Source organism: Furipterus horrens, unplaced genomic scaffold (assembly GCF_987537825.1).
Source record: "Furipterus horrens unplaced genomic scaffold, mFurHor1.1.pri manual_scaffold_1, whole genome shotgun sequence".
Taxonomy (NCBI): domain Eukaryota; kingdom Metazoa; phylum Chordata; class Mammalia; order Chiroptera; family Furipteridae; genus Furipterus; species Furipterus horrens.
In genome coordinates, this window is record NW_028327171.1 from 11,242,345 (window position 1) to 11,268,365 (window position 26,021).

Sequence of the window (26,021 nt, forward strand, 5' to 3'; positions counted from 1 at the left end):
ACTGGTGCAAGAGGATGACAGTGTGATAGTGTTTTTAAGTTTTTGAAAGAAACTTAAAAAAAAAATTCCTCATCCACTGTTTTTTTAAAGATTTTATTTATTTACTTTTTTTAGAGAGAGGGGAAGGGAAGGAGAAAGAGAGGGAGAGAAACATCTATGTGTGAGATGCATGGATCGGTTGCCTCTCATACACCCCCAACTAAGGACCTGGCCCACAGCCCAGGCATGTGCCCTGACTGGGAATTGAACCATCAGCCTTTGGGTTTGCAGGCCAGCACTCAATCCACTAAGCCACACCAGCCAGGGCTAACAGGAACTTTTAACCTAGATTTTCTACTTATCCTAATTGTCACTTAATTGTGCAGTTGGAATAAAAATATTCATGGGTCTGTATGTTTCAGAAGTTTGGTCACCGAAAGATCATTTTTGTGAAAATACTTTCAGATGAGGTACTAAAAAACAAATTCAGGAAGTGCTACAAGATGTATGAAAGTAAGGAAAATTTAGTACTGGGTAAAGTTTGTTGTATAAAAGCACATGTGTGCAGGTATGCACACCAGCCAAAGGAAAGAACGGGAAGGTATGTTCATAAAGGCCCAGAATTAGAACCCTAGACGTACTAGCATGGTGGTTTAATGGGAAGACCAGCTTCTTGTCTTATAGGAAAAAGGGATGTATCCTCTCAAGTCTAAAAGAAGGCAATACAGAGAAAAAGGAGAATGTGTTGAAATTCTTAAAAGGTGGGAGAAACAAGTCCAGTACAACAAGCAGATAAATTCAGCAAGAGACAGATTTAATCAGTTGGATTAAAAATAGAATTTATAGAACTTCTAGACAAACATTTTTGTCCAAAGAAATTATCACATTATTCACATTACATTGAGGAAAATTTTAAACTGTGTGCCTGGTGGTTTTGCTTTGCACCGCAGTCCCCTCTGTTTTAGTGGATTTTCAGTCATATTTGAGGAGACTCACGACGGGTCACTTTTTAAGTTCTCAACAAGATTTGCGATAGTTACTTTTTAAAGCCCGCCTTTCCATTGACTAAACACCAGCACTTCTGCATCTTCTGTCCAAGTGAGAAGAGGTGTCTGCCTCCCCGCTGGCAGCCTGTGCGGGATGGTCACTTTTGTCCCTGTCCTGCCCCAGGATTGCCGTGTTCTCCGTGACGGTGCTGCATGACGACCGGATCGTGCTGGTGGCCGAGCAGCGGCCGGACGCCTCCGAGGAGGACAGCTTCCAGTGGATGAGCCGCGTGCTGCAGGTGGGCGCGAGGGCGCGCTCCCCTTCCTGCCTGTCGGCTGGTGTGTGGCTCGGCGGGTGCGCGGGTCCCAGCATTCCCCGTTTCGTTCCTTCAGAGCAGGCGGGGAATCCGTGCCCTCGCTCAGGGTTTGAAATGCCTTCGCCTCTCTGTGACTGTGCTGAGAAGGCCGGGTGCCAGCTGCCCCTCATGTGGATGATTTGCTGGGACTCACTGGCTTCCAGGCCTCCTCTTCACCCTGCATTGCCTACACAGTAGGCACTAAATAAGCATGCAACTTATGAGGAGGCAGAGGAAACAGCATTCGAAACCATGTAATCTGTACAGGGGTTACTGTGTTCTTGTTATCTAATAGCAGCCCCATAAAGCTGTTGTCAGCTAGAATGGTTTTAAATGAAAATATTGCCTGGGTTCGGTGTCTGCTGACCCCGAGGATGGACTGTGAAAAATGAACACTTGTCTACTTCTGCACCGGTTATTTTCCAACATTGTATTATGAAAGTTTTCAAACATACGGCAAAGTTGAAAGAATTACCTTGTGAATTCCTGATACCCAGTCTCTAGGTTCTGCTTGGTTGCAGGTTGTGACTAACAGTGGCGACACTTGCTTATGACACTCTTGTCCCTCTGCCTGTTCCTCTGGGCATGTCATATTGTCATGCATTACAGCCACCCTCCCCTCTACACTTGGGCATCCATATCTTTGAGTATTGAACTGGGGTTAATGTACTCTTTTCGGGGGTGGGGGTAAGGAGTAGAACTTATATTCAGTAAAGTACACAGAGCTTACATGGTCCATTCAGTGAGGGTTTTCTAGTCAACCTTATTGAATGTAATTTACATACAAGGTGGGGCAAAAGTAGGTTTACAGATCGTATGGAAAATAATACAGTAATTAATAAATAATAATAAAAGAATAAACTTTTGCATACTCACAAATGTAAACCTACTTTTGCCTGACCCTGTATAGAATGAGTCCATTTTTAAATTGCAGGTTGATGGCTTCCGTCAAATATATGCGCCACGTAACCGCTATGCCGTGATAATTAAGATATAGAACATTGCCATTGCTCCAGCAGGTTCTCCCGTGTCCCTTTGCAGTCAGTCCCCAGCCCTCACCTGACTGCCCAGCCCCGGGAGCCACCGGTCTGTGTCTCTCACTGCAGATGAACTTTCCCTTCCTGCTGTAGACGTGCTCTGTAATGGGGTCACGTGGGGTTGCCCCTTTCTCTGTCTCTTGCCCTCAGCGGGATGTTTCAGAGATTCTTTGTATTGTGTGGATCAGTTGATTCCTTTTTGTTGCTGAGTCGAGTTCCTTTTTATATATTCACATCGGGGTGTACATTTGGGTTGTTACTTTTTGGCTGTTGAAAATAAAGCTGCTGTGGGTAATAGTATATTTTAGTTCTGGCAGCTCTTTGGGATGCTCTGTGGTGACCTGACACCTCCAGACCAGTTGTGTGCAGTTGTGAGCAGCCCCCACAGCCACCTGAGAAGGGAACCCTGTGCGAAGCAGGAGGCATCTGACAGGCACTGTCTATGTGTCAAGGGAGCTCAGGGAGCCAGGAGCTTCAGAGTAATTCATGCACTTATTTTTAATAAAAGTTTTAGTGCTTTATTATAGAATATTTCTGATAGACCGAACGTAAAGAATATAACAACACCTATGTTCTTACTGCCCTGCATCAGCAGTTGTCAGTCCAAGTTCCATCTGTCCCGAACCCCATTTTTCCCTGAGGAGTGTTTCAATGTAAATCCCAGATGTCACATCATTTTATCTGTATAGATTTTATTATTTACTTCTTAAAAATAGATGTTATTATAACATCTTAAAATTAACTAATTTCTTTTTAAATTTTGTTTTGTTGAGGTATGATTGACATGAACATTAGTCCCAGGTGGACAATGTAATGATTTGATATTTGTCCACATTGTGAAATGGTCAGCATAGTAAATCTAGTTAGCATATCGCCACACATAGTTACAGATTTTTTTTCTTATGATGAGAACTTTTAAGATCTATTCTCTTAAGCATCTTTCATGTACACAATACAGTTTTATTGACAGCAGTCATCATGCTGTACATTACATTCCAGGACTTAACTTATTTTATAACTGGAAAAGTCTGTACCTTTTGACACACTTTACCCATTCCACCCACCTCCTGCCTTTGCCAACCACCAGTCTGTTCTCTGTCTCTGTGAGCTTGGCTTATTTTTGTTTTATTGGTTTAGATTCCACATGTAAGTGAGACCATATCATGATTGTCTTTCTCTATTTGACTTGTTTCACTTAGCCTGATGCCCTCAGTTTCATCCATTCATGTAATTGCAAATGGCAAGACTTAGTCCTTTTTAATGGTTGGATAACATTCCATTGTATATATACTTCACATATTCTTTCGTTTTTAAAATTTTATTAGTTTTCTATTTGCAATAATAAGTTACAAAAACCATAGTGACTTAAACAATATAGGCCTGTATTCGTACATTTCTGGAGATCAGCGTTCTGACACACATCTTACTGGGCTAAGAGCAAGGCATCAGCATGGCTGTGTTCCCTTCTGTAGGCTGCAGCAGAGTGTCTGTTTTCTTGCCTTTTCCGGCTCCTAAAGGTTGCCTCCATCTCTGCTCTGGCTCTGATACTGCCTTTCCAAAGCCAGTGGCACTGTACCCCCACCACAACTTCCTCTGACGGTGCATTTCCTTTATCCATTCATCTGCTGATGGATACTTAGGTTGTTTTCATTTATTGGCTGTTGTAAATAATGCTTCAGTAAACATGAGGTACATATTTCTTTTCATGTTAGTGTTTATGTTTTCTTCAGATAAATACCCAGAAGTGGACTTGTTGGGTCATATGGAAGTTCTATTTTTATTTTTTTGAGGAATTTCTGTACTGTTTTCCATAGTGGCTGCACCAGTTTACAATCCCACCAACAGTGCAGGAGGGTTCATCCTTACTTATTGATTTATTAATGATGACAATTCTGACAGGTGTGAGATGATATCTCATTGTAGTTTTAATTTGCATTCCCCTGATGATTAGTGACATTGAGCATCTTTTCATATATATCTGTTGGCCATCTGTATGTCATCTCTTTGGAAAAATATCTATTCAGATCTTCTGTCCACTTTTTAGTTAGTTGTTTGGGTTTTTTTTTTTTGCTATTGAGTTTCCTCTGCTGTGCAGAAGCTTGTTAGTTTGCTATAGTTCCTCTGCTTATTTATTTTTGATTTTGTTGCCATTGCTTTGGTGTCAAATCCAAAAAATCATCACCAAGGCCTATGTCAAGGAGCTTACTGCCTGTGTTTTCTTCTAGGAGCTTTGTGGTTTCAGGTCTTATGGTCAGGTCTTTTGTCCATTTTTTAGTTTGTTTTTATATAAGACAGTGGTCTAGATTCATTATGTCGAGTTTTTCCAACACCATGTATTGAAGAAATGGTTTGTTCTCCATGTTCTATTCTAGGCTTCTGTGTTTTAAATTACTTGACCATGTAAGCGTGGGTTTACTTCTGGGCTCTCTGTTCTGTGCCATTGATCTGTGTGTCTGTTTTTATGCCAGTATCATACTATTTGTTCACTAAAGCCTTAGGGTATAGTTTGAAATCAGGGAGTGTGATACTTCCAGCTTTGTTCTTCTTTCTCAGTTTTAATGTGGCTATTCAGGCTCTTTTGAGGCTCTATACAAATTTTAGGATTGTTCTGTTTTTGTGAAAAATGCTGTTTAAATTTTTATTGGGATTACATTGAATCTGTCTATGGCTTTGGGTTGTATGGACATTGTAAGAATATTCCTTTAATCTGTGAACATGGAATATCTTTCTGTTTATTGGGTCTTATCCAGTTTCTTCCATCAATGTTTATAGTTTTCAGTATACAGATCTTTTACCTCCTTAGCTAAATTTATTCCTAGGTATTTTATTCTTTTTGGTGCAATTGTAAATGAGATTGTTTTCTTAATTTCTTTCTGATAGTTTATCATTAGTGTTTAGAGATGCAATAGATTTTTGTATATTGCTTTTGCATCCTGAAACTTTACTGAATTTGTGTGGTATTTCTAATCGTTTTTTGGAGGAGTCTTTAGGGTTTACTATATATAATATAATGGCATCTTCAAATGAAGACAATTTTCTTCCTCCTTTTCAATTTGAATACCTTTTATTCCCGCCTTCCCTTCTTTTTCTTGCCTGATTGCTCGGGCTAGGACTCCTCATACTAGGTTGAATAAAAATGGTAAGCATGAGCATCCTTGTCTTATTTCTTATCTTAGAAGAAAAGCTTTCAGCTTTTCACTGTTGACTAGGATATTAGCAGTGGGCTTGTCATATAAGGCCCTTATTATGTTAAGGTACGTTCCCTCTATCCCCACTTTGTTGAGTTTTTATCCTAACAATAGCTGATGTAATGAAATATCTAGTCACTATTCAGATTTCCGCAATTAATGTTTAGTTTGTTAGTCTCAGAATCAAAATGAGGAAAAAATTGTACTTGGCGGGGACAGGTCTTTAAGTCTTTTTTAATCTGTAGAGTCCTCCTCTGTCATCTTTTTCTTTATAGTTTGTTTAATGACAAAAATAGGTTGTTTGTCCAGTATGTTTTCTAGCCTGAATTCTGATGACTGCACCTCTGTGGTATCATATAATATGCTCCTCTGTCCTGTCATTCCTGCATGTTAGTATTAGATCTAGACATTTGACCAGGCTCAGGTTTGGATTTCTACAAGTTTCTTCCACAAAGAGTGCTGTCCTATTGAATCCCACGGGGCCTTGGAGGGCACGTCATGCAAGAAAACAAGGTCAGGGATTGATTTCAGAGTAATGAGCTGGTTTCCTAGAATCCTCTAGAAGTGCCCACTGGGTTTGGTTTGGTTTATTTGTTCCATTGTGAACTAGTGGACTTAAAACATACTGAATGTGCTTCAGATTATTATAGTTATTTTTCAGTGGTCAGTTGTAGCCTCTTCAGGTTGGCTTATGAGGCCTTTTGTAATGCCTGTGATCCTTTGAGGCCGCACTGGAGAACAGGAGGCTCAGGTGCCTGGGAGGCAGCGCCTCTCCTGTCCCAGACCTGTGAGGGCTGGGACCCTAGCTGCCTTCCAGGGGAAACAGAATTTGGGACCACCACGTGGCCACTTAATGTTACCGGCTTAGTCACCACTTCTGGGCTTTTTTCGGTGGACAGAGTAGGAAGCGATATCTGTTTGTTTGCAAGATTACCTACATCATGCGTTTCAGTTGCTAGTTTTAACTCAAATTCAAGACCACAGGGTTTTTACTTAACTCAGGGGTCTCCTTTCTCCCACACTGAACCACTCCAGCAGAATCTCTCCTTTACCTTAGACCAGTCAATACACCCTGCCGTAACAGAACAACAGTCTGCACTGCCTCTAAAACAGATTCAGAGGACAGCTGAAGATGTTTTTTCAGTTCTTTTTGCCCGCAGGGCCTATCCCACTTGGGGTGGACTAATCAAATAACTGTGTTCAGAGTCGCTTTAAATAGGCTGTCTCTGTGGGGCTGTGCCACCAACCTGATTCCAGTTTGGTGGAGTTCATCTGTTTTATTTTACTTCCAGTTGTTAGCGACTGCTTTTAAATATTTTAAGTGTTTTGTATGTAAAATATATATGTGGTTCCAAAGTCAAATCTGAAAGCAAAGTACATTCAGAGGAGTCCAGCTTCTACCCCTGCTTGTTCGTTCCTCCTGCAGGAGGTCACTTAACAGGTCTTTTAGGGCTTCTCTAACTTTTCCATTTTTTACTTTAAGCAGTTACAGGTTTATGACCATGTGTATACAGACACTCTGTGTGTGTGTGTGCGTGTGTGTGTGTGTGTGTGTGTGTGAGAGAGAGAGAGAGAGAGAGAGAGAGAGAGAGAAATGGTAGAAAGTGTACACATATTCATACTGTTTTCTCATTTAACAGAATATCCCAAGGTCACGCTGTCTTCTTGACCTTTGGGTTGGCATGTCCTCAGCATGTGCAGTGTGTCGGGTCTCAGTAGTCCCTCCGGTTCTGTGTCCTCCCTTCCAGGCCATTGACAGCATCCACCAGGTGGGCGTGTACTGTCTGGCCCTGGTTCCTGCCAACACCTTGCCCAAGGCTCCTCTTGGAGGGGTTCACATCTCTGAAGCCAAGCAGCGATTTCTGGAGGGGATGCTGCATCCATGCAATGTGCTAATGTGCCCACACACCTGTGTCACCAACCTTCCCAAACCTCGCCAGAAACAGCCAGGTTAGTTGTGCATAACAATCTTAAATGGGTGGCAGCCACCGTAATGATTAACTGGTGCAACGCAGTTAGGGTTAGGAGACAGAGCGAGTGGCACACTGAGCCAGTCACCTGCTTCTCCCTCTTTAGGACTGAGCCACATAGGAGAGAACTTTACTGCATCCCAGGTGTGGTCACTTCCACCTGCCTGCTAGACCCATCTGGGAGACTGAATTCAAGCCCGACATCTTAGATGGAGGGTGAGGCCATGGCTCCCAGGGAATGGAAATGTTGCCCAAAAGCAGACTTGGAGCGTGGGGACTTAACAAGCCTATTTCAGCCACTGTAGTGCTCATGGCCGGGCAGGGGTACATGTGCTTCTCCCCTCGGCCCCGTGACCCGCCACAGCCACGATTGATGGGACCTGGGGAATCTCAACAGATGGTCAATGTCCCTTCCCTGGTTTAACTGTTAATACAGTTTTTCATTCTTTTGTTTATGTAAATTTTTAGTAATTGCTGGCTTTTTTAATGATTATTGAACACTAAAATATCATTAAATAAAATACATTTAATCAGGAAAATTTAATTTCCTATTTTATACATAAAATATAGTAAAACAATGAAACATATTAAGAGTTTAGCTGTGGCTGAGGTCAAATTGTATGCCCACCCAGATCTGTGTCATATGGTATATTTCTCAATCTAGCACTGCTTATACTTGAGAGAGATTCTCTTTGTCATTTAGCATAAACCTTATAGCTGGTTGCCTGAATATCTGTATCATAGTGAAGAGTTAAATATCTAATTCCAATGAGAAGTGTGGTGTGTCTGTAGAAGTCATCAGCTTCTCATTCAGCATCGTCCCGATTTCTAGAGGTTGGACCAGCCTCCATGATCGTTGGGAACCTGGTTGCCGGGAAGAGAATCGCGCAGGCCTCCGGGCGGGAGCTGGCTCACCTGGAGGACAGTGACCAGGCCAGGAAGGTAACAGGCCAGGACCTGGAAGGGGAAGGAGGGCACCTCTGTGTGAAGCTGAGGAGGACTGAATTGGCCTCTCTGTGCAGTTCCTGTTCCTGCCTGACGTGCTGCAGTGGCGGGCCCACACCACTCCCGACCACCCGCTGTTTCTGCTGCTGAATGCCAAGGTGAGTCCCCCGACTGCCCTGTGGGAGCCAGTGGAGCGTACACGGTGTATGCTGAGGTCCCAAGGAGTGAACCCGCTGCTCCCCAGCTCAGTGTGACTCCATGATTGCTTCCCTAGGGCACGGTGACGAGCACTGCGACCTGTGTCCAGCTGCACAGGAAAGCTGAAAGGGTGGCCGCTGCTCTGATGGAGAAGGCGAGACTGAGCATTGGGGACCATGTGGCTTTGGTCTACCCCCCAGGTAAGCACACCAAGACATCACAAAACTCACCTGGGCCCATCCTCCATAGGTACGCATACCCCTTGGGTCTGCCTTCATCGGACAGTCCCAGTGGTGCTGGTGTCATGGTTACCTTCTCCCACAGACTGTTTTAGGGACTCTGGTGGGCTCCTGGGCTATAGTCCTGCACCACTGCACCCACAGCAGTCCGGCTTCTGAGACTTCACAGTGGGTCTTGTAGTTACAGTCAGCTCCTTGACACCTCTCTACCCTCTTGTAGATAACTGTAATCTGATTGTAATTAGACTCAGATTCTTAGTAGTGTAGCCTTTATTATCCTCTTGCCTTTTCATCCAGCTCTTCTTTCCCTGTCTCTCACCTGCATTTTATTATTAGAAAGCAAGCGCCCTTGGCACCACCAGCCAGGTCAAGAAATAGATCTTTGCCAGGTACCCAGAAGCCCCTTTGCCTTCCTGTCCCCACCCTAGCCTCCTCCATTCTACTAAAAGTAGCCTCTGTCTTGACTCCTGGGGTCATCATTTCTTTTATTTCTTTATAGTTTAATTCCTAAACATACTTTAGTCTGCTGATTTTTCTTGAATTTGATATATTTTTTAAGTCTCTTAATCTATCCTCTTTCCCTCCATCCTTACAATTTATCTCCTAAAGACCCAGCATGACCTTGCAAGTCAGCACGCTCCCTGGGTGCTGTATTCCCTACAGATTGGCAGACGCCAGATCAGATGCAGGTTCCAGTCCCTTGCCAAGACTGTAAGTGGTATCAAGCTGTTCCATCAGAAACCACATGTTGGACTGTCTCCTTTTGTGGTGTTAGCAGGCATTGGCGCTCAGTGTTCTGCGTTCTAAATTCATTAGGGGTCACGAAACAGTGAGATTCTATTTGTTTTTTAGCCATAAAACTAATAAACAAGACACTTTCCCTCATCTAGTGTTTGGCCACCCAGTGGTAGAGGTCATACATGAAAGGCAGAAGTGTTCTTTTCTAATAACAGTTTTTAATAAACTGAATTTTGTTTCCTAACATACTCCAGAGGTGACCAATCATTATGAACTCATGAGTTTAAGCATAGTTTGGGGTTTCAGTCCTTGCCAATTATTTTCTTTATTCAAGCTCAGATTGCCTCATCTTTGGCCAGTAGGAGCCTCTTCTGGGGGTGCCAGACCCATCCTGTACTTGTCCGGCCCAGAGCCGGGATCAGCCATTTTCCCCACGGAGCCTGGTGCTGGTGCTCCCAGAACAGACGCGGCCTCGGGTCTCCTTTCCCTGAGCACCTTACGGCTGTCGCTCCTCTTTCTCCCGGCGTAAGCGTCCGCACGTCTGATGACAACCTGATTTTCTTTCCCTTGGGAGTTGCTCGCTGTTTTTGCCGAGGTCCCTAAAGGGGATTTCTTCCCTTCTCTTCAATCCAGGGTGTAGTCCTGATATCAGTTATTATGGGTTAATATTCTCATGTATAAGGAAAGTATTTTTAAATAGGCAGCTTTAAGTTTTATTTTTTAATTTCAGGGAGCTTTTCTAGAAGCACGTTTTTTTCTCTTCTCTTCCCGTGCTTTGGTGTTCTTCCTGTCCTCCTCCTCTGTTCGTGGGTTAGATCTTCGTCTTCAGTAGTTGTCATTTTCCATTGGGATGTTTCTGTCTCTTACTAAATTCTTTGAGTTTTAACAGTCCTCTCCCGTCCTCTGTTACTGAGGCTTTGTCTGTTATCTTCGCTCCTGTGCTCCTTTTGTCTTCATTTTTTGCAATGATTTTTTTTATAATATATAGTTCTTTCCTCATTTCTGATTTTTTCTGATTCTGATTTCTGTCCTTTTATGTCTTGTATCATGTTCTTAGTGTATTTTAGCACATTTTAAAATAGATGAGTACAGTTTTTATCTGCTCTTTACATAACTTTCTGGGGACGGGACCTCATGTGGTGGCCAGCTTTCTGAGGTCTAATGACTGTCCCCTCCCCAGTCTTACTGCCTCCTGTCCCTTTCTCTTCTTTTTGTCACTTATTGCTATACCCTCTGTGTGTCTTCCTTTCCTTGCAGTGTCTTTTCTGTGGGGTGGGTAGGCCTGCCTACTGTTGGGGTGAATTGCTGATCTTACACTCTCACCAGTGAATGGATGGATGGCTTCCTTTCCTCCCTCTGCTCTCTGATCCAACCCACAATTTTGGAAACAAGATGCCAATGGATCCCCCCATGAAGAACAATCGGGCCCCCGACTGGGTGCTCCCTGTTCTTTCTGCTCCCTCCCCAATCTCTGAGACTTCCAGAAATTTTCCCTTGTCCCTTTCCCTCCTTCCTGTTCCTCACTTTCCACTTTGCTGAGGGCACTTGGTTCTCATCAGACTTTTGCTTACATGCAGACCCCAGACGTTCATCCTCACCCATCAGGTTGGGTTGGCCCTCCCTCCCCCTCCCGCTCTCGGGGTTTCAGCTCTGTGAGTTTGCTGTTGGCTCTCAGCAGGCTGTCTTCTCCCAGGCCTGGCACGTGGGTGACACACTCAGCATAGATTTCTCTCTCCTGGGGACTGGGTCTTAGCTGGAGCAGAAACCAGGGGGTTGGTTTCTGGTTTTGTAGTTCCTGGAGCATCACCGTGTCCCCTTTATAAGTTTGTTTTTGTTTTGCCTACAAGCTTGTAGGTTTTCCTTTTCACCTCAGAGTTAGGTATTTTGCTGGGATGTGCCCAAGTGTCAGTCATTTCTCACTTTGTTGCCCATTTAAGCTTCAGACTTCCGTTTTCTCTCAGGAAAATGTTGTTTTCATTACTGTCTTTTCCCTCTTTTTTTGCTTTTGGAACTCCTCTGACTCACATGGTGAATCTCTTGCAAGTCTCGGATCTTCTCCATGGCGACTCTCGTGTGTCTGCTCTGGGCAGACATCATTCTTCCCTGACTGCTAGGCCACTTGTTCAGGTTCTAGCAGTGACCACCTCTTTTCAGCTTATGTGGTGGGGCTCTTGCCACTGGTGGGAGCTGGTGGGAATTATCCTTGGGAGGTTGCCATGGAGTGTAAACGTGCATGTGACCATCCACCCATGTTCTGCCCTAAGAGCCTGGTGTGTTTCTTGATGCAGATACTCCAAAACTTCCACTGGCATTACAGTTGCTTGTATTCTTCCCAGTCCCTCGAATGGGAGGTTATTTTTCTCCAGGGTGATTGTAACTCCCTGGGTTCCAAGGCACTTCCGGAGCACCTCGGTGTAAGGCGGGCATCACTCACTAGCTGAGCGGAGGCGGGCACATAGCTGGCAGGTGCAGTCTCTCCTGCCCCCTCGAGGTCCACACTGGCACGTGCCAAGAGCTTGGAAGGACAAGAGCGCATCCTGGGCTCAGGCGCCTGCTAATTACCATACTGAGCTGCCCCTGGCCTGAGTGGTCACGTTCCTAGGTAGCTGGTGGAGCCTTGGGACTTATAATCTGGTGAAACCCATGGACTGAGATAAACGTGGTCTATTTTTCTTGACTCTGGAATTAAAACAGCCTGAGACTTTGATGTCTTGAAGCCTGAGGATGCCAGGTGGGGTCTTGCCTGATTTGTGGGCAGCATCTAGCAAGGCCTCCAGGCCGTGAGGGCATAGGTGTTCTCAAGTCGTACTGAGTTGAAGAAGAGAAAATGGATTTTGAGTGATACAGTTCCCCTCAAATGTTAATTATGGGGAATTCTAAACATACAGAGAAGGTGAAGGACCAGGGTGGTGGTCCTGCGGTGCATCGTGTGGTTGAGAGCTAGGCAGGGACGTCCTGGCTTGTCCCCAGGGGTGTGGCCCTCCCTGCAGAAGTGGGGCGAGCAGGTAAAGGTCCTCTGCGTGCGCGCTCCCATTCCCATGTTCTCGTGTCCCCTGTCATGGACGGCTTGGCCTTCAGAGGTTTCCTTGCTGTCCTTGCTCACGCACCCTGTATCGCCTCGTGCACAGGGATGGTGGTCAGAGCTAGCTGTTCTGCTAGACCCCGGCTGCACCCACGCCTCTTCCTGGCCTCCAGGGTCTGTGGGAAGTCTGCCCACAGAGGAGAGGGCTTCTGCCCCTCCGTCACGGCGTTGTGTTTGGTAAATGTCTCACTATATGGGGTAGTAGCAGCTTTACCAGGAAAAGCAGATTGTGTCCCTGTGTCTTTTTCATCGTTGTATGACACTAGGCACGGTGAGCTATGCTCAGCCCCCATGCTGACCCTCTGACCGTGTGTCTCCCAGGGGTGGACCTCATCGCTGCCTTCTACGGCTGCCTGTACTGCGGCTGTGTGCCTGTCACTGTGCGGCCCCCGCACCCCCAGAACCTCGCCACCACACTTCCCACCGTCAAGATGATTGTGGAGGTAAGTGCGCGCTGTGGCCCCACAGGGCAGACTGGATTGGGGGCCTGTGTGCTAATCGAACCAAGGGTCTTCTCTTCTGGCGCCTGGCTCTCTCTCCAGGGCTCCGTGCAGGAGTTTGCTCCCAGGCCCCGTGCCTCACCTGTGCCTTTGATCCCTGTGCTCTTCAGGTCAGCAAGTCTGCATGCGTCCTCACCACGCAGGCCATCATGCGGCTGCTGAAGTCCAAGGAAGCAGCGGCCACTGTGGATGTCAGGACCTGGCCCACCATTCTAGATACAGGTGTGTGTCCTCAGCGCCATTGGTGTGCGTGCGGGTCCCCACCAGGACGAGTCCTCTTTCCTTCTGTTGTTGTAGGGGTTGCGTTATTGTTGCCCAGAATAAGCTGAAGTAAATGGTGAGGAGGCTGCTAACATGAGCCTGACAGCTCGTTCCCAGCAGCCTGTTCGCACCCGCTAGAACTGGGCGCATAGGATGGGAGGAGGCATGAAGTTCGGTACACGTCACTTGCGGCAGGGTGTCTACCACCAGTGGGGAGTGAAGATCCTTGCCCGAGGCTTGAGTGCCTGTGGCCCACAGCTCCCGCCGCTGCCTGTCATGCCTGTGCAGTGGTTGGCAGTTGTGGGGACACGGACAGTCCCGCACTGCACATGCACGCACGCATGTACACTGTTCCTCGTTCTTGTCATTGGTGGCTGCTGCCCCATCCCATGAAATGCTTATGGGACAACCGAGAAGGTCTGAAAAACCCCCTCCCTCTGCCTCATGGTCAGGTCCGCCTAGGGCTGAGAGTTTCTCCCCCGTACCTCATCAAGACACCCCGAATGAGCAGCACCGCACAGGCTCCTTTCGTGACTTAAGGTGTGCAGCCATATGGGTGCCAAAGCAACGGGCAGACAGGAGTCCTTTTCATTCGGTCATGTTTGTCTGCTCTTGCGCTCCCAGGACACCACTATGAGAGGAGGTCGGGGACTGTGTTGTTTATGGCCACCTGCCTGACACCCACCAACAGGCATGGAAGCATGTCCATGGCTCTGTCACTGACCAGAGTTCTTGTTGATCCTGGCTAGCCTCAGGTTCTGTGACCTGTGCACTTCTCGGACATTCGTGCTGGTGACCAGAGGACTCCCCTGCAGCCCTCCTGGCCCATTTCCCCCCCTCCACGTGCACCTTGCCCTGGCCCTCTCCCACACTGGCACTGTCATGGTGGGTCCACACCATGCGGTGTTTCCTTGAGGGTTGAAATAAGCCTCCCCACTCACATACAGAGCCCGGTTCCCATAGCCCAGCCTCTGTTCTGAGCATCCTCGCCAGGACCCACCTCTCCTTGTGAGAGCCTGAGTAGTGTTAACAGGTGTCTCCCGTTAACAGATGACATACCAAAAAAGAAGGTGGCAAATGTGTTCAGGCCTCCCTCCCCGGATGTGCTGGCATACCTGGACTTCAGTGTGTCGACCACAGGGATCTTAGCGGGCGTGAAGGTGGGTCCTTTGATCACAGCTCCTGCACCTGACATGGCAGTGAGTACAAAGGGTGTTGGGTCCAGGTGTGTGCAGGCCTTTCCTCTCACCCAGAGCCTGAAGCCACAGTGTTCCTTAAAGTTTGTGTTCAATACCAGTGAACTCCATAGTTGGGTTAGCCTGAGAGTGATGCATATTTTGATGTTTTGTGGTAATATCTGAACTTTTGGATTTTGGGCTGACTGGTCTCAAGGAGCACATGGCTTTGATGAGTCCATCTCCTTACCAGGAGCTAAGCACGTCATTCAAATTTTTTATCATCCTGAAATCTCATGTAGAAGAATTCTGACATGCCATTTCCTGGGCATTATCTGCTTTATGTGGGATTGGGAACCCACCGTCCTTTAAGGAAGTAAATGTGTTGCAGGCAGAGGGCACTGTTGTTAATCCCTCTCTCGCTGCACCTCACTGAACAGACCTTATATTTCACCCCCTAAGATGTCACATGCAGCTACAAGTGCCTTGTGCCGCTCCATAAAGCTGCAGTGTGAGCTGTACCCCTCGAGACAGATCGCCATCTGCCTTGACCCCTACTGTGGCCTCGGCTTCGCCCTGTGGTGTCTGTGCAGGTGAGTGTGCAGATGGGTGAATGGAGGTAGAGAGTATGCAGGTGAGTGTACGGGTGAGGTGAAAGGAGATAAAGATTGTAGGTGAGTGTACAGGCAGAGCGTATGGGTAAGTGTGCCAGTGAGTGGAGGTAAAGACTACGGGTGGGTGTGCGGGTTAATGCAGGAAAGTGTATGGGGAGTGTGCAGGTGCAGGCCGGGGAAGCGTTCCAGTGAGGCAGCAGGTAGCGTGCAGCTGAGTGCAGGCAGGAGTGCAAGGCGCGTGCGTGTGAGTGTGCAGGTGCTCCTGCTGTACCCGCCTGCTCAGTTGGAATTACGTGTAGCGCTTTAGGACTTGAACATTCTAAGATGCGTTTTTGGTGCCAGAAAATCAAAGACACACATGTAGGGGGTTTTGTGGAGGTGGGGTGGGTTTGAGTCTGGGTCTGAAATTGAGTAAAAAAGTAAAAATACATTTGTTAAATGCAAACATTGTCCATTACTAGTAATTGGGAAGAGACTACTAGCGACAGGTCTTTAGAATTAGAACACTGAGTCCCCAGCCAGCAGACCCTGTCCCTAACTGTGACTCTGGATCCTTATGAAGTGCTAGGGGGAAACCAGGACCCCCTGAGCACTGTCCCCGTGCCCCACAGCGTGTTTCCCACAGAAACTCCCACCGGACATTGGGGAGAACAGTGCCCCTGTTCTGTCCTTGAAAAAGGAAAAAGGTGCCGCCCCAGGCGCATATAGGGCGCAGGCAGGCAGGGCACCTGGACGAGCGGCTGCCGCTGACTTGACTGTCCATGGTCCCACAGCGTCTACTCCGGACACCAGTCCGTGCTGGTGCCCCCGCTGGAGCTGGAAAGCAACGTGTCCCTGTGGCTGTCAGCCGTGAGCCAGTACAAGGCCCGCGTCACCTTCTGTTCCTACTCAGTCATGGAGATGTGCACCAAGGGCCTGGGTGCGCAGACCGGTGTCCTCAGGGTGAGTGCGTCTGTGCCCTGCTGTCCTGCGTCTCTCCTCAGGACGTGACGAAACTTGGGGTTCTTGATTGGCTCTAAATTGGGCCACTGGAACCTAAAAAAAAAAACTCCCAACACAGCTCCAAGCAGTTGTGGAAACGGAGGAAACTCTTACCAGGCACTGAGCCACACAGGCTCTGTGTTGCTTCTTCCCAGTGCCCACCCTGCTGGGAGCTCCTCACCCACCCCCGACCACACCTCTGTGGAGGGTAGTTGCCCCCTTCATCTGCACACCCACGTGGCAGGAGACGAGTGTGTGGGGTGGGCAGGGGTGTGGGACTGGCTTGGGACAGGTACATTGTTGGGGGCGTGGGGGAGCATGAGGAGGGAGCAGGTCTGACACTAGCTCTGGGTGCCTATTGGAGGCCTCAGGGTCCCTGAGGACCTGGCGCAGGAGCTGGGAGAGCCCTGTGTAGCTACAGCCAAGAGGGCTGGTGTGGATGTGGAGCAAACAGGTACCCTCTAGCACTTCCATGCTTAGAGTTCTGTAGGCCGAGACCAAGGCAGAACAGGCAGGGTACATGTTCAGGTCACACATGAGTCCCATTAGAAGCTTCTTGAAACAGTGCTCAGGGTCTGGTCTCCCCCTGCTCCCCCCGCAGATGAAGGGGGTGAACCTGTCGTGTGTGCGCACATGCATGGTGGTTGCTGAGGAGCGACCCCGAATCGCGCTGACGCAGTCCTTCTCCAAGCTGTTCAAGGACCTGGGCCTGCCCGCACGCGCCGTGAGCACCACGTTTGGGTGCAGGGTCAATGTGGCCATCTGCCTCCAGGTAAGGCGGCTGAGCTGGGCACCCTAGGTGGATAGTTTTTGAATCGTTGCTCTTTGTTGTTGTGCCGGCCACGTCCATTTCTCATCCTCTGAGCCTTTGATGTTTCATTTCCAAGTAGTTTTTCTTGGAGAGCTACAAAGGTTCTTTTAAAAGATATAGTGGAACCTTGGTTCTTGAATTTAATTCGTTCTGGAAAACTGTTTGAGAGGCTGTTTGTTCAAATACTGAATCTCCTTTCTCACCTGAGAGACACGTGATTGATCATACAGGTATCAACATGAAAGGGTTGTCGGGTAGAGACTGTGAGACATTTTTTCTGTGAACAACTTGGTCAAGAACCAAATTGTGTGAGGATCAAGACATTCAAGAACTGAGGTTTGACTGTATTCTGTTCTCTTCATGAACAAGGCTGGTTTGGAAAAAACAAGTTGTTTTTGAACAGTGACTATTTCTTACGTGGAAGAATCTAAGTTGGCTACAACATGCAGTGAAAAGTTTTTAAAGATTTTATTTATTTTCAGAGAGAGGGTAAGGGAGGGAGAAAGGGAGAGAAACATCGATGTGCGGGTTACATTGATTGGTTGCCTCTTGCATGCTCCCAAGTGGGGACCTGGTCCGCAACCCAGGCATGTGCCCTGAGTGGGCATTGAACTGGCGACCTTTTGGCTCGCTAGCACTTAATCCACTGAGCCACACCAGCCAGGGCTGCGGTTAATTTTTTAGTGTTAAGACTTCTGGCAATTTTAAATTGGAACGTTAATTAATGTCATAATTTGTATAGCCCTTAATTCATATTTGAGACATTAAGATATTTTACTGGACTTAAGGAAATGTGAAGTTGCAGAGATTGAACAGCTAACTGCAGAGCTGTCCACTGCTTCTCAGGTGACTGGTCATTTTCCAGATTTTGTACTGCTATCTCAATTTCATGTCTTTCTGAAGACATCCCGAGTGTTCAGCCTGCCTGCTTACTCCCATAGACAAGATGTTCTAGAGGAAAAGGCAGCACTGGGGCCAGAGCAGGGCCTTGGTGTGGGGCTGTGTCTTGTTTCCAGAGTCTTGGTTTGGCTTGGCCCTTATCCCAGAGCACTCCTGTCCTGGGCCAGCCGTGGACCATCGTCCTTGTCCCCAGCGTTTATGCTGATGTCCTCTCAGCCGTGAAAAGGCAGTGCTGACCACTCCAAGCCTCAGACCCTTGCGCTGTGGCAGAGGTGGCGGGCTGGGGTGCCCTCCCCACGCTCTTCCTGCTATAGAAAGTAGGACTGAGCATCAGGCCGTCGGTGTTGTCGTCAGCAGCTATAGGTTGTCTCCTCTGTTTGTTGGCGTGTGGGATGCCCTGTGTGAGTGCAGAAGTCTTAACGGGATATTCACATTTGCCCTTTTGAGATGCAGTGACGCTTTTTGCTGTCCCTTACCGTGTGTTTCTCACATGGCCTGTTGCTTTCTGTTTGTCTCCTGTGCTGTCTCCTCCTGTCTCACTCTGCTGGCCTCCTTTGCCTCTGTCAGCCCAACAGGCTGGGAAAGCTGGCTGAGCAGGTACGACCTTGACCTTGACCTTGAGGTGCTTCTGTGTTTCCCTGTGAGTTCATGTGGCCTTCTGCTCAACTCCAGACAAATACATGTTTCTTTTGTTGTCTCATTTTGCTCATAGTAGATATCATTTTACATATTGTAAAAGATCATTTGTAATCAAAGTTAAAAGCTAAACTGTTTTCAAAAGAATTTAACATTCATAGCATCGCCTCTGGAAGAAAGGACTGTTGAGTCTCAGTGAAGAAGTTTTTATTACATTCTCTGGGATCTTCATAGGCTAATTTGAGCAGAGTGTCCATTTAACTTGATGTTCCTTATCTAATAAAACGGAACCTAGCACACTTCACTCAGGGTCCGGGTGTCAGAGGCGAGGAGGCTAAGGGCATCACTCCGCTGACCCGGACTGAGCCTCCGCTGCGCTCAGCCCCCAGCAGAGTGAGGGTGGCTGGAGAGAGGCCTGACCAGCGGCTAGGCGGAAATGAACCGCCCCCACACCCTGCGGTGGTGGCTTCACCGTCACGTAGAGACCAGCCGTTAGGGCTGGAATGTACAGCTGTACAGTCTGGCCTGTTCAGTCAGTGTCACTGGTTCTCACCCGGTGCTGTGAAGCCACGTAGATGTTATGGCTGGAAGGCACCCGTGTCCCTGGGCAGACTCACCGCCGGGGCAGAGCCGCTGCCTTCCCGGCGGCGGGGGGGAGCTGGTAGGCAGCTGTGCCACGTAGATGTAGACGTGATGTTCTCCTTCCAGGGCACGGCCGGCCCAGACCCCACAACCGTCTACGTGGACATGAGGGCGCTGCGCCATGACAGGTAACTGCCGTCAACGCCACTGGTGAAGGGGTGCACCTGGGTGTGCCCTGACGGCACCTCCTGGCACCTGGACGCTAGCAGATGGCCGGCCATGCGGTACTGGAGGAGCCTGGGTCTCCCTCTGGATCCCTGTGTCCTCGAGGCTCAGTCATTGTCCCTTTATCTGTCATTTCCATGACCAGAAAGGCGATAGGAGTGACCGGACATTAGACATTCAGCTTTTTATCAGGTTGAGGACAAGTAAACCAACTAAAAAGCAAGGATTTTATTTACACAATACCATTTCAAGGTAGGACTTAGTTTTTACATCGGGAAATATGTGCTGGGGCCACAGTGTGTGCCTGCAGGTCCAGGTCTCTCCCAGCTTCCAGGCCTGGGCTCTCAGATGTGGCCACGCCGCAGCTCAAGGTAGACAGTGGTAGAGCTCATTGTGAATGGGCCGCTGGTCACGGACAGCCCAAGAGCAACCTAGAATAAGCTCCTGCCCTGAGCTGTGCCATGTGAGCCAGGCAGGTAGAGGGCATGTCTCCTGTGGCGCTTGAAGTCACCACTCCAAGGTCACAACAAGGTCATATGAAAGGCTAAAGTCTTGGCTGTTGTCAACAGACTGTCACAGTGATAATTTCTGATTATTATATGAGTCACCTGTTTAGAGATGATCACCTGTGTAGTGAATTTTATTCTGAAATTTTTCCCTTGTTAATTTTTAGGGTACGTTTGGTAGAACGGGGTTCTCCTCACAGTCTGCCGTTGACGGAATCTGGAAAGGTAGTAGAAGCTGCAGTTCTGATGAACAGAAGGCTGTGGTTGGGCTGGGCTGACCTAAGAGGCCTCCTCCTCACTGCAGACACACACAAGGACTAGGTTCAATCTTAAGTACACATGTGAGCGCAAAGCCAAGACAGGAGGACTTCAGGTGCAGAAATGCGGAGGAAACTTCCACTGCTGGGCTCGAGGCTGCAGGGCCCCTCAGGTCAGGGCCCAATGTCTTCACACAGTCCAGGAGCAAGGGCCAGCACAACCATACAATTCAGCCCCTGGCCCAGGTGGCAGCCAAGAAGTGTCCCCAGCAGGGCCTTGGGCAGCAGGTGAAGTCCTAGACCCATGTTGCAATTTGCCATTGAAGCCAGTCCAGGCTTGGTGAGGCCCCAGGAGCATACAGGGGTTGAGAAGTGTGTGTGTGTGTGGGGGGGGGGGTCGGGGGGGGGGGTGCGAACACCTGAGGGTGCCCAGGTTAAAACTGTGAGCACCATGGGAGGGGTCAGCAGACACAGACCCAGGAGAACAGGTGTCCTCAGAACCAGGGGAGGTGTGAAGGAAGGAAGAGAGCCCATGTGGCCTGATGAGGCTGTGTGATGAAGCTGGTGTGACCTGGCAGCTGCCCTGTGCCATGGCCAGGGGACGGCAGGATAGCAGGCAAGGCCACATGCCTGGCATGGCCCGGAACAGACAACTCAACCCACGCAGCCTGGAGGGCCATGTGACTGCTCGCACACTCCGTGGCCACAGCTGCCTCTAGGGGGATGGGGAGGTGCCTGGCGAGGAACCCATGTGCATCTGCTAGGGAAGAGGAGGAGCAGCCACAGCGCCCAGGGCAGAGGGCTCGGCCGGCCAGGGTCCTGGGGAGGGAGACCTGCGAGCGGGAGCTGAGCTGGGGGGCGAAGGGAGGGGCGAGTGAAGGAGTGAACTCACACGCAGGTGCGAGGCCGTGGAAGCACATCTGCCATGTGCCTGTCTCGAACGTTACTTGGAGGAGACCAGCTGAGAGGTGAATATAGACAATAACCTCCTCTTCCTGAGCACGTTGCTGGAGCGCATGCTCAGACGGCCGCTTTGCGTTATCCTTTTTGTAAACTTAGCATATTTTCCCTATGTCATTAAGTCTCAAAACAGTTCTTTTTTACCTTTTTGTATTTTATCACAGCAATTCCATCATTGTTTTAATCACCCCGCCCCTTCTGGAGTTTTTCCCCCTCCATTTTGCTCTTACAATGACTTGAGCCTGATGAATGTGTGTTCTGGAAAGAGCTCTGGCTTCAGGGTTCAGGTGGGCCCCATAGAGAGAGGTCAGAGGCTCCAGCATCGATCAGGGTAGCCTGAGGCAAGGACACAATGATAGTGGGAGGATTTGAGGGCCTGGCACTGACCGGGGGCAACAGCTTGCACTCACGACCTTCCTGTGACACCTTGTCCCTTCCCATCTTCCTAGAGGACCTCACTGTCACCTCCCTTTTTATATGTGAAGAAACTGAGGACATAGAGCAGGTGACCATGCCTGGAGCAGCCACGTGGTCTGACCCCAGCCCAGCGAGCTCTCCCCAGGACTGGGCATGGGTGGGGTCCCTTGACCTGAGGCACCCTCTCCTGAAATGTTCTTCATGGTTCCTGGGTAAAAGCTGGTGCCTCCATCTGACCTGAGACGACATAGAGTCCTGTGGTTGGACTGACCCCAAGTCACGATTAGAGTCCCGGCCCAGAACTGGGAGGCTTGATGAAGCCCATGGACAGAGCCTTTGCATGCCTGGGCTGGGCACAATTGAGCAGTGGGGCTGGATGGCCCTCTGTCCTTGTGAGCTCTCATGAAAGGTCGGTGGTCCTCCAGTGGCCTTGTTGAAAGACTTCAGGTAGAGAAGATGCTTCTGTAGACTGTGCCCCTCAACGACATTCAAAATAGGGTCTGTTCTTAGAACTGAGTTAATTTACTAAGATTCACATATATTTTTATCTATTAAAGTCTGTTATTTCTGTTCAAATTCAGATTTCTGTTGGCTTTAAACCTCCTGATCACTCACATATACATATCTTGTCGTTTGGATCAGTTTCTGAGGGCTGCTTGTTTTTAATGTCATTGAGTCAGAAGTCCCATGTTGTCTTGACATGGGTGTGGCTCTCCTTCCAGATTCTCCCTGGAGTGAAGGTCATCATCGCGCACACTGAGACCAAAGGGCCCCTGGGAGACTCGCACCTGGGAGAGGTAAGGCTGGGGAGTTGTGTTCTGGAGCCTCATGCACCCCAGGAGCTGCTCGTCCCCTTCTTCCTGCTGCCCCAGAATCATGAATTCTAAACCCTTCGGGGGTCACACATGCTTTTGGGAACCTGCCAAGCTCTTTGCCCTTCCCCATCCCTAGGCTCATTTGTGTTCTTATAACTGGGTAGGATTTGGGGGTCCCTTGGGATGAGTCTCCACCCTGGGTCCCTACCAACAGAGGGAAACCTGGAGTTTTGTAGGTGCCAAGAGGTCCCAGCATGGAGAAATCAGCTGTCCATTAAAACCCAGTTCTTGCCCTGAGCCAGGAGCCATAGCCGTGAGGGAGGGGCTGGCATAGCGCAGACAATGAGGCTACGGGTAGGGGTCCTCTAGTCCTGGTGACACATCCCCTGGCTGTGCAGAATCATTGTGTTGATACACCTTTGCTTATACACATGCATCCAGAGTAGTTTGGGACAAGTGGGACTTACTACCTGTAGGCAGGGGTGGCAGAGAGAGTGCAGATCACAGCCTGAGTGCCCAAGTTGGACCTGTTATGATGAGAACAGTCTTGTGCTCCCTGTTCCAGGCTCTAGGGACATGCCATGGAACCAGGGTCCTGGTACCAGGTGCGCACAAGGACCCTGGTGGTCTCTGGTGTGGTTAGCTTCCAGGTGCCTTGTAGGTGGCACTCAGGGATAGTCATACAGACAGCCCAGTCTCAGTCTAACTGAGACGAGGGTGTGTGTGAGCCTGGGGGCCTCCTGGGGGCCTCTCAGTGTTCCAATGGGAAGATGTTCCAGTCCCAGGGATGGATTGGGTTGGTGTGGGGCCTCCACACCATTTGGACCCAACCCTGTTAGGGCAACATTGTGCCCCCCAAAATGGTCACCAGGGGTCTGTGTTAGGCTGGGGCCCCACCTCTTGGAGCAGAAGGCCCTGTCAGGTTCCTTATGGGGATGTCTAGAGCCCGGTGCTTGGTCTCGGGAGCTGACTGGGGGTCCCAGGAAGGGCCCTGTATTTAAAAGGACATCCAGGGGGCAAGACACTGGATACTTCTAGCATGTGAGCACCCTAGCCAAGTGTGTGTGCATGTGTGTAAACTTACACGTATGCAGGTTATGTCTGGTGCAGTGCTTGCCCGCTCCAGGAGCCTCGCTTTATCACTTGGGGGACGTGTACATCACTCCCTGTCCTTATTGACAGCAGTAGTTTGATGTGAGGAGTGCAGTCACCCCTGTAAAGTCACTCACATCGCAGTCCCGGAGAGGAATGCTCCATGTGAAAGAGAGAAATGTTACTTGTTTGCTTTCTGTGCCTATAATTTTAACTCAGTTCACAGGATAAGAGAAACTGAAAGCCCCCCTGCCTTTGTGCGGTATTTTCTTAAGTTATCTTGGCAAATGGATATCTCATGATAGACTCTGTGCTCAGCTCGTTCTTGTCCTCTGGGCCCTGCAGATCTGGGTTAGCAGCCCCCACAATGCCACAGGCTACTACACAGTCCACGGGGAGGAGGCGCTTCATGCTGACCACTTCAGTGCTCGGCTGAGCTTTGGAGACACCCAGACCATTTGGGCAAGGACTGGCTACTTGGGCTTCCTTCGGAGAACAGAGCTCACCGATGCCAGTGGAGGTGAGGGATTATGGTGACGCCCGTGTCAGTGCTGTTGTGGGGTTGGGGGAGGGTCTGTCCACAGCCCACGGGGTCTGCTACTGCAGCTCAGGAGATCACAGGCACGTGCAGCGTCTCCAGGATTCCTGCATACTCCCCGCTTCTATCTTTGGGTGTAGGGTGAAAGATGTGCTCTGGCAGCAGTGTTCTATGAAAATTACTGTTTTTCCTTTTGTCAACTGTCCCTCACTCTCTTTGGACTCTCAGCCTCTGCTGAGGATGTGGGGTCTTCCCCAGGCAGAGCCCTAGGCAGGGCCACCAGCAGATTTCACCAGCCATGTGTGGTGCCCTCCCCACACACAACCCCTCAAAGTTGCCAAGTGTCTTGGGCCCTAGCAGGTCGGCCAGATCAAGTCAGAACTTTTGGTAGCCCTGTAGGTGCTGTTTTATTTATAGAAATAGTAAGTATTGTTTTTAAATATATACTCACACATTGATGTAACTTCTGAATCGGGATAGATGGCACCTTCATCGGGGCCCGCCGCGTGTCTCACCTGGCGGGAGGCTTGGTTGTCAGGTGATGTTGGAAGAGCCAGCTCCTTGGCCCAGAGACCCAGACCCAGGCTGACACACACGCGTGGAGGGTGCCCAGACTGCACTGTGCCTTTCTGAGGTGTGCGAACTGTGCCCTTCACAGAGCGACATGACGCGCTGTATGTGGTCGGGTCTCTGGATGAAACGCTGGAGCTGAGAGGCATGAGGTACCACCCCATAGACATCGAGACGTCCGTGATCCGGGCACACAGGAGCATTGCAGAGTGGTAAGAGCCCAGAGGGGGGCGAGTCCTGCCCAGCCTCTCCTCTGGGGCTTAGTCAGGGACTGCGGGCCATCTTGCTGGCCAGCCTGGTTCCAGCGGACCCTGTCTACCAGGCACATTCTGGCAAAGCCTGCCTCTCCAGGAGCTGGCCCTGGGCCTCTCCAGATCTGCTCTAGGAAAGATGCACCAGAGACCCCTTGTGGCCCTTTGTTGGATTTTGCTTGGTTTTTCCTCTTTGCCTAATCAGTTTTAAACCAAGAGTCTGTCCCTGGATGTACAGGTAAAACCTGAGCTCTCCACTGTTGTCCTGAAGTGTTCCTGCTTTTAATGTGAATTTTCTCATTTAAATCGTTGTGACTTATAATCTCTTCACTTATTGGGGAGCTTGCATTGGGACAAGTTCACCTTTCAACATTAAATAATGAATGCTCTTGATTTTTAGCAAGAATTTTAACTAGGATGGATATTGCTAGAAAGCACATTTAGCCTGGCCTTTCCATTTGGAGCAAGGGTCACGCTCCTCCGTTTGGCACCATTTCCCATGTCTCTGTTGGCTCCCGCTGATGCTGTCTGTCTCCTGCCTGCAGTGCTGTGTTCACCTGGACCAACCTGCTAGTCGTGGTGGTGGAGCTGGACGGGCTGGAGCAAGATGCACTGGACCTGGTGGCCCTGGTGACGAATGTGGTGCTAGAGGAGCATCACCTCGTCGTGGGTGTGGTGGTCATTGTCGACCCAGGCGTGATCCCCATCAACTCTCGGGGTGAGAAGCAACGCATGCACCTGCGTGACGGCTTCCTGGCTGATCAGCTGGACCCAATCTATGTCGCCTACAACATGTGAGCACTGCTCACCAGCCCCAGGGTTCTGACCAGGGCGACCCAGACTTCCAGGCCGTGGAACCAAGTGAAGGTATTGGAACCTGTGAAGACACTACAGTGTGTCTGTAGCCGCCAGGACAGAGGACTGCAGTCTTCACAGAATATGGTGCCCCTTGCCCTACTTACACAGACGCATCTTAAAGTTCCCCAAATCCTATTTGAGAAGACACTTCTGAACTATTTGAAGAAATTTTTAAATCTTCAAGGACATTTACGAAAACAAAAAATGCCAGTATTTTAACAGACGGGGTGACTAGAAAAGGAAATGAAAGGCCTGGCATGGGCACCGTGAGGTGTGCAGTCTGTTCTCTACTGTATTGCAAGTTTGCACTTTTAAAGACTAACAATAGAGTTCTTGATTTAAAAAATTCAATTA

General features: G+C 49.0%; 1 protein-coding gene across 4 annotated transcripts in view; it reads left to right on the forward strand.

Annotated features, from left to right (window-relative positions):
- The window catches only part of DIP2A (DIP2 acetate--CoA ligase A), a 104,049-nt gene extending 78,295 nt beyond the window's left edge, over nucleotides 1-25,754 (forward strand). For all 4 annotated transcript variants that reach the window (XM_090272484.1, XM_090272492.1, XM_090272501.1 and 1 more), the window contains 17 exons: nucleotides 1,150-1,264; nucleotides 7,295-7,496; nucleotides 8,349-8,458; nucleotides 8,539-8,619; nucleotides 8,736-8,859; nucleotides 13,040-13,161; nucleotides 13,329-13,440; nucleotides 14,530-14,639; nucleotides 15,117-15,247; nucleotides 16,042-16,210; nucleotides 16,851-17,021; nucleotides 19,305-19,366; nucleotides 20,077-20,134; nucleotides 22,266-22,340; nucleotides 23,796-23,970; nucleotides 24,647-24,770; nucleotides 25,355-25,754. In XM_090272484.1, the coding sequence (XP_090128610.1) occupies nucleotides 1,150-1,264; nucleotides 7,295-7,496; nucleotides 8,349-8,458; nucleotides 8,539-8,619; nucleotides 8,736-8,859; nucleotides 13,040-13,161; nucleotides 13,329-13,440; nucleotides 14,530-14,639; nucleotides 15,117-15,247; nucleotides 16,042-16,210; nucleotides 16,851-17,021; nucleotides 19,305-19,366; nucleotides 20,077-20,134; nucleotides 22,266-22,340; nucleotides 23,796-23,970; nucleotides 24,647-24,770; nucleotides 25,355-25,607 (2,194 nt within the window). In that variant the 3' untranslated portion in view covers nucleotides 25,608-25,754. The remainder of the gene's footprint in view (nucleotides 1-1,149; nucleotides 1,265-7,294; nucleotides 7,497-8,348; nucleotides 8,459-8,538; nucleotides 8,620-8,735; nucleotides 8,860-13,039; nucleotides 13,162-13,328; nucleotides 13,441-14,529; nucleotides 14,640-15,116; nucleotides 15,248-16,041; nucleotides 16,211-16,850; nucleotides 17,022-19,304; nucleotides 19,367-20,076; nucleotides 20,135-22,265; nucleotides 22,341-23,795; nucleotides 23,971-24,646; nucleotides 24,771-25,354) is intronic.
- Nucleotides 25,755-26,021: the final 267 nt, after the last annotated feature.